We start from the raw sequence: 7,723 nt of genomic DNA on the forward strand, positions 1-7,723 counted from the left end.
CTGTGGGGAAGCTTCTAGACACATGGAGGCCCAGGCTACACTTAGGGGTGACTTTGGCCAGATGTGTGTCCCCACTGCAGGCAGAGTATCTCAGAGATGTCCTTCCCGATGCATCTCAATGTTCACAATCCAGAGCACCAGACACATCCACCTGGCCAGAGGCACTGTCCAGGCCACAAATGGCTTCCTAAGAAAGGTGTGAGGGGATCATTTCCTGTTTGCTCTTTCTAAATGGGGATACTCTTGAGGCCTGGTGGCCAGGCTGCAATGTCCTCAGGCTGTGGCAACAGGAGGAGAGGAAGTCCAGAAGCTCTAGAGTTACTTGAATCCAAGAGCTGCTCAAGAGAGGAGAGAGACATCAGCCACTTACCTCATCCACGTACTGGACATCATCCACAGCATATTTCTCCTTGAAGTGTTCCTTGGCATGGATCCTCAAAAGAAAGTACAAAGAATGCCAGGGTCAGGGCTTGGCAATGGCTCAGCATGGCCACCTCCCTGCCGTCCACTTGGCATAGAGTGGGTCTGCCCAAACTCAAGGACCAAGGGCACTGGGCCACTGAACCACACCTGCCTCCCGTGGCCCTTCTCCAGCTGACCTTCCCCTCTCTGTGCCCCTGGCTGTCTGCAGCAAATAGATGCAGACTAATGCCCCCTTGCTTCCACCATCTCCCTCTACTGCCAGAGAGCCCAGGGTCAGCCAGTCAGTGTGCCCACCCTTTAGGGCATGAAACAAGCTGCCTCCCAGGCTGCAATGCAGTAACTTTTAATGAAAAGCTAACAAATTAACATTTTAATGAAGTAAAGCACTTACTTATCAACCCTGAAAAATCAGCTAGTGACTAGAAGCCAGATGAGGTCGGGCAACCCTGGCCTGCCTCCCATTGGGCCCCTGGGTCACCCCTTGGCCCCAGTGGTGCCAGGCACATGAGGATGCAGCAGGCTGCCACCCCCACCCTCAGACTCTGGTTGGCAGATGAGTCAACGTCACTGCTTGTACAGAGCTTACACATGGAGGAACACAAAGTGCATGGGGGAAGGCCGCTGCCAGCCAAGTCCAATGAAGCCTGCATCGTGCCAGCCCAGCCCTGGCCACCACATCATCACAAGAAGAGCTACCTCCATCCTTGCCCCACCCCCAGACTTCCTGTGGCCTCACAGCATTGTTGTCAGCAGGTGTCACATATGAGAAGGGCTTCTGACAAAGCACAGTAGTTGTTTTTCAGACCTGTTTCCTGGGCCCTCAGGGGGTACGTATATGACAGGAGGTATGTGGGGAGCCCCAGATGCAATAGGGGAGAAAGAGAACTTCAAAACTCAAAGATGACTACCTCGAAGACGGAACTCCTGCATCCACGTACTACATGCCACTCTTGTCCTTTGTGACACTGACTAGGAACCAGAATCCCATGGCTCTCTGGCCCTCCACCACTTCCCTCTCCACCCAAACAAGCCTCCCAATCCTACTGCCAGAGTGCAGACCGCATCCAGGCCACGGGTGGACTGCAGGAGCAGCAGCGGAGGTCACAGCCACATGCGGCCACTTCACTCACTACAGCCCAGAACGCCCCTTCCTTTTTCTCCCTTTGGCCTCTCTGAAGTGATCACTGGGTACCAAGCTCCTGCTGTTAATTAAATTTGCACAATTCAGTCACATTACATTCCACATTTGAGACAGAAATCAAAAGTAAAATGGCCAAGGTCTGACACCTCCATTAACAAGCCTCAAGCAGTTCTGGGCAGTAACAGATGACAAGCACTTCATCTGGATTCTGGAGGTCCAGCTGCAGGGCTGGCTTACAAAGAGCTTACAGACCTTAACTACTGAATACTAACTCACAGGGCACTGAGTTGACCCTGCTGGTAGCACAAAAGTATGAGCCAGAATAGCAAGAGGCAGGACCACCAGCAAAATGCATTGCTGGTTGTCTTTACATCCACTCTGACTGCCCCAGATTCACAACACTTTGTACCCTCAGCAAGTCCCCAGCCCTGCCGGCCTTCAGCCCTGGTCATCTTATCACCTCCAGTTGTAATATGTGGAAAGCAAACTCCCAACAGATTCAGAAAGTACAAAGGATCCGATTCTGAGGCCAACCTCCACGGCTCCCCACAGAGAAGCATCTCAGCTATTGGTATAGATAAGCACCGGCCTCTTCACCTTCACTCCCATGGCAGGTCTGAAACCTCCCAGCTCACCCAAACCATCCTGCTGAGGGAAGCTACCAGAAAACATCCTCCTGCCCTCCCCACACAGAAGTCCTAGTTATGCCCCACCAGAGACTTGGGAGTCCAGAGGTCTGGGGAGGACTCCAGGCAGGAAGCCAGAGGTCAAGAGCTTAACAGCAGGGAGCCAGAGGTGAACACAGGGGAGTGTGGCCCCAGCACTCTGTGCTCACCTATCACCTATCCACTTCTTGCTTGGTGGCCACCAGCCATTCCACTGACCAGGGAAGCCAAGGTAGGGCATAGACAACCTCAACCTGCTGCTACCACTCAACATCAGTGTTTTAATCAGTCAGTTCTTTCATCACTGTGATCAAAACACCTAACTAACATGAACAACTAAGAGGAGGGAAGACTTATCTGAGCTCATGGTTTCAGAGGTTTAGTCTATAGTCGGGCAGCTCCAAAGCAGAAACCATGTGGTGGAGATAAATAGAGCAGGGTAAGCAAGAGGAAAGGACTAGGGACATATACAGCCCCCAAGACCACACCCCTAGTGACCACCAAGTCCAGCCAGGCCCCACCTCTGGGCCTTCCTCCATTGAGGACCATGCTTTCAATGTATGAGCTTTTAGGGGGAGCATTCTAAACCCAAACCATAACAATCAAGAAGAAGTGGGCACAGGTACCAACCCTACCAAATGCCCTTTGCCAAGCAGCAGTGTCCTCCAATGATGCCAACGAAACAGTCTGGCCAGAGTACAAGTTAAGACTTCAAGGGCTGCCGGGCGTGGTGGCGCACACTTGTAATCCTCACGCTTGGGAGGCAGAGACAGGAGGATCGCGCAGGTTCAAAGCCAGCCGTGAGCGCTGGCTTAGGAGACCCTGTTTCCAAATTAAAAAATATAAAAATAGGTCTGGGAGTGTAGCCCGGAGGTAGAAGGGCTTCCAGGAACCCCAGTACCACCAAAAAAAAAAAAAAAATACTTCAAGGGCTAAAAAGCACCTACTAGAGATAGGCCTGGTTCTCAACAAGAAGAACCATTCAACAGATAAACCCCGAAGGGCTGCAAGCATCTTGTCTGGAACTGTGCACCACTTCATTCGTTTTAAAAGGGCAGAGATAATTAAGTTTGAACAGTACTTATTTTTTCATGTTTTGGGTTAATCATAGTAAAAAACCATTTAAATGTCACCTAAGGAACACATGTGCCAGGCTGCATATCAAATCAGCCATGATTTGGCAGGGTTGATGGGAAAAGAAATGGCCTGTTTACATGAACCTTGCCAGGATGGCTAGAGAGGTCAGTGGGCAGCTATACACCCACTAAGAGCCAGGCTGGCCAGGGAAGGAGGTGGCCACTTAAGAGGGTTTGCATCCTGCCCCATCTGGAGTTGGGAGTCCAGCAAATACAGCTCATTCCAGACCCCATCACATAAGAGGTTCAGCTAGAAAGAAATGGCCAGGAGAAAATGGATCAGGTGGGACGCTGAGGCCTCTCTGAATATTCTTCAAGTGCCAGGGACAGTTTAAGCAAGAGGGAGAAGTCCCCCCACCCCCGGCAGGATTCTTGTCCTCTCAAGAAGGCCTGCCTGTGCAGGTCTGCGCTGCCTGCAACTGGGCCCTGGCAGGAGCTCCAGGAAGCCTCTCCCTGAGCACAGAGTCAAAGCTGATGCTGCTCACTGTGCAGTGAGTGCCAACAGCCTGCACAAGGCCTCAACAGGACGGAGACATTAAATTAATGCCACAAGATGCAGACACGATGGAGCCCTCTAGAAAATGAGATTTCAAAGAGCAGGTCTTGGCGGCTAGCTGACCACCTGCATACAGTTAATGAATAAGTAATAGGGCCAAATTACAGCAGTCACCATCAATTTCCAGCAGCCAGAGCCTGCCTTCAGCTCCAAACAATGCCGCTGCTCTTCATTCCATTCGTAGCAGAATGTGGCAGCACTTGCTCCTGAGTGGAAGTCAGCAACCATTTCAAGATTTCATTAGGTTGTCAAAGGGAAAAGCAGCCCCCTCCAGAGCAATACAGGAGCCTGATCCTAAAGGCCTCTCCTGCGGGTTAGCACAGCACTTCCTCCTTCTGAGATGCTGGACCTCAGAGAGGCCCAACAGAGGGAAAGCAGCTGCATGAGGAAAGGTAATCAAGACAGGCCCCACCCGGGGTCAGCACAGTCCTTGAGACTAGGTGCTGGGGGTGTTGGCAGGCCGCCCAGGCAGTGAATGGAACTGCACCTGCCTCTCCTCAGGAAGGCCTCAGCCTCAAAGGGGCACGCAACCTCCCAGATCACTTCTAGGATACAGTCAAAGAGAGGTTGAGGAAGGCTTGTGACCCAAGGTGTGCACATGAGGAACAGTGCCATGGAAAACCCAACACACACTATCTACCACACCACACATCCCCCAAACCCTATGTCATGAACTCCACAGGCATCAAACCACACACACTCCACACCCATCCCACCACCCCTACACACCACACACGCATCAGTTCCTATGCCCAAAAGGAGCCAGGCACATAGCTTTGGGTCCTCAGCCCTGAAGAACTCACTGGGCAGCCTGAGGTCCAGACTAGTGTTCAAGAGGCTGATTACCACCTTCCTACAAACCCAGGCCAGGTACACTGTCATTGTCCCACAGTTCAGGCAGCTTGGCAGGGTTCTACAGAGCTTCAGGGGCGATCCCCACCTTGGCCCAAAGGTGATCGGCCTCTATGGCCTGAATCTGCCCAGAGCACTGAATCACAGAGGCAGTCTCCCACCTACGAGGAGGAGCCAAGACACTCCAAATCCAAAGCTCCCATTATCTAAACCTGATGGGAAGTGCTCTCACATTAAAAGAGCAACACACCTTTGTGAGCAAAGGCTCTATATAAAAGAGCTATCACACCCTTGCTCCAAAAAGGGCCTGGGCTGAGCCACGGGCAGGTACGGGGCTGCCCACAGGTCCCCGGATGTCTGTGACCAATAGCAAGACAGACAGTTTACACAGGAAGCAGCAGATCCTGCACTGGGGGTGTTGTTTCCCTGGATGACTGTGGATTTTAGGATCTGTCAGACAGATTTTCAAAAGCCATCAGATAGAGACTCAGAAGGAAGCTAAAGAGCTGAAGGTCAAATGTTCAGCCTGGTGGGTTTTGATTGCAAAGGCCAGGTAATCCCATTGGCTCCCTCCTGGTGCCCTATTGATTAGGAGAGTGTCTGGAATCAGTCACACACATCAGATCCGGCTGCTCCCCAAATCCAGCCGGAACAACCAGCCCCTTTATTACTGCCTAGTTACAACTGTGCCTTCTCTCCCAAAGACTCAGGACAGAGGGACTCAGAGAGGGTCATCCCAGAACAAAGGAAGGAAAAGGCCTACTGGAGGTGGCCACAGCAGGAAGCCAAGTCTGCAGAAGAAAAGAAGCTATGTCAGCTTTGAGGCCAGAATCCCCCTTGGGACCAAGGCTGCCCGGTATGGCCTGCCTAGCCTATACACAGAGCCTTCTCCACCAGGGGAAACCAACCCTACAGATCTGCCTGCACACTCAAGGTCACCCAAGTCCATATGTCTGTACTAACAATGAGCTGGCTCCCCAAAGCAGTGCCAGACTAAAGGAGACTTCTAACAGCCTCTCTGGAACCCAGCTGTGGCTAAGGCACAGAATATAATTCCTACATTATTGAAGAGTACACTCCAGAAAAGCCAATCGCTAACCACTATTCCCTGACCAATCAGGTCCTGGGTTTTAAAGCCTCGAAACAAGTACCATTTGGCTCCCCAGACAGTAGACACATTGGACAATGGAGTCCCTGAGGCAGGACCAGACCCCTCCTCCCATAGTTCCAGAAGATGTCCACTCTCAACTCATGGACAGGCACCCTTTGACTTTTTGCCAGGAATACCTCTTCCTAAAAAGAAGTAAACAGAGAGAAAGGAGATGTACTCACCCTCCACCTTTCTGGGGAGACACTCCAAGTGAAGCCTTACTGAGGCCTGGATCAGACCCTCTCTGACACTGTCTTCTACCACAGTCCATCCCCACAGCTCACAGAGAAAGGCATCTGGTCTGAGAGCTGAGCTGCTCTCTGAGCAGTGGGATATCTCAACAAGCTCTAAGCCAGGAGGCGAGACCCCAAAGAGTTCAAGAGGGAAGCCAGCTCAAAACTGAAGATGCTAGTAGCCAGAGTCATAGGCCACTCAGCACAGTGGCCCCACCTACTCCCAAGATGGGCCACCCAAAAGAAGGGCTGAGGCCACAACTCTGCTCATGTGACCACCTCAGGGTGATGCGATGATTCTGCGAGAGCCCTCTTACAGAGACCAGATCTAAACTGTTTGTCAAGGTTGTTCCAGTTACTAGGATTAGGTAACTACTCCAATACTTGGTGGAATGAAAAGCCATTTACATGCTCATGGGCTCTCAAAGTCAGGAATGCAGACAGATCCCAGAGGGTGTGGCTAAGTTCTGCTCCACAACACCTAGGCCCTCAGCAGAAAGATGCGAAGGCTGGACTTGAGTCCTCAGGAGGCTTATTTGTACCCACGGTTAGCAGTAGCTGTTAGTGGAGGGAGGGGGATCCATATGGGTGTGTCTGGGCTTCCCTGTGGTGGTGGCTAGTTCCAAGGGTGAGCACCCCACTGCACTTTACAGTCTAGCCTCCAAAGTCACACAGTGACGATGCCACTCCATGCATCGAGGCAGTCAGGAGACCCGGACCAGAGTCAAGAGGAGGGAAACAGGTTTCCCCTTGTGACAGCAAATGGCCAGAAACATTGCTGTGGACGTTTTGGGACATTACAGTCGGCCCCTGGCATTGTCACTGCCTCATGTCGGTGTCACAAATGTACTGTCCCCACCATGACCATCATTATAACGACAGCCCGCCAGTGGCACCTTGTGAGCAACATCATCATTGTTTCACAGGAAAGAACTGGAGCCCCAAACAGTGGCCAGACCCAGCAGCAGACCCATGACTACCACACGGAGGCCACACTGAGCCATCAGCAGCCATCTCAGGCCATGGGACCTGCACAGGTCCCACCACCACACTGAGCCTGTTTCTTCAATAAAAGGGCTGTCATAGGGATTCAGCCACAGATGGAATAAAAGTGGACAGTAAGTGACAACAGGGTGGGAAGGCAGTGCTCAGGTGAGGGCCTCTCAATGGCAGGCAGCCACTCGAAAGGCCCTCTAATTCGGGCATGTCCACGCCCTACTCTCCCTCCCAAGGACCACACCAGAACCCCTCCCCCAGGAGAAACAAAGCCTGTTTCTCCCCTACTGCTAATTCTGCCTGAAGCCGAGTGGTCAGAGCAAAGCAGGATCCTGCCAAGTGGCCTCAGAAGAACTGATGCCAATTTGTGGGCTTGGACCAATGAGAGCTACATGCCAGGACCAATGAGAGAGGCTAGGCAGTCTGCACTACAAAGCCTGTAAAAGGGAGGACAGGTGCATGAAGTAGAGGAAGTTGGGGCAGGCCCCGCAGGGGCCATCACCCTCTACAAAGAGGCCAGAGTCCCTGCAGCAGCGAGGTTGACTTGTCACTCAAACCAGCCATAGACTTA

The 7,723-nt window shown here is 52.1% G+C and overlaps 1 protein-coding gene across 1 annotated transcript in view; it reads right to left on the minus strand.

Annotated features, from left to right (window-relative positions):
- The window catches only part of PEPD (peptidase D), a gene marked incomplete at both ends in the record, with an annotated part of 131,016 nt that overhangs the window by 111,328 nt on the left and 11,965 nt on the right, over positions 1-7,723 (minus strand). Inside the window, one exon of the mRNA XM_080703549.1 lies at positions 371-434. Coding sequence (XP_080559675.1) covers positions 371-434 — 64 coding nt within the window. The remainder of the gene's footprint in view (positions 1-370; positions 435-7,723) is intronic.

This window comes from Muscardinus avellanarius (genome assembly GCF_963383645.1).
Source record: "Muscardinus avellanarius genome assembly, chromosome: 10".
NCBI classification, from domain to species: Eukaryota; Metazoa; Chordata; class Mammalia; order Rodentia; family Gliridae; genus Muscardinus; species Muscardinus avellanarius.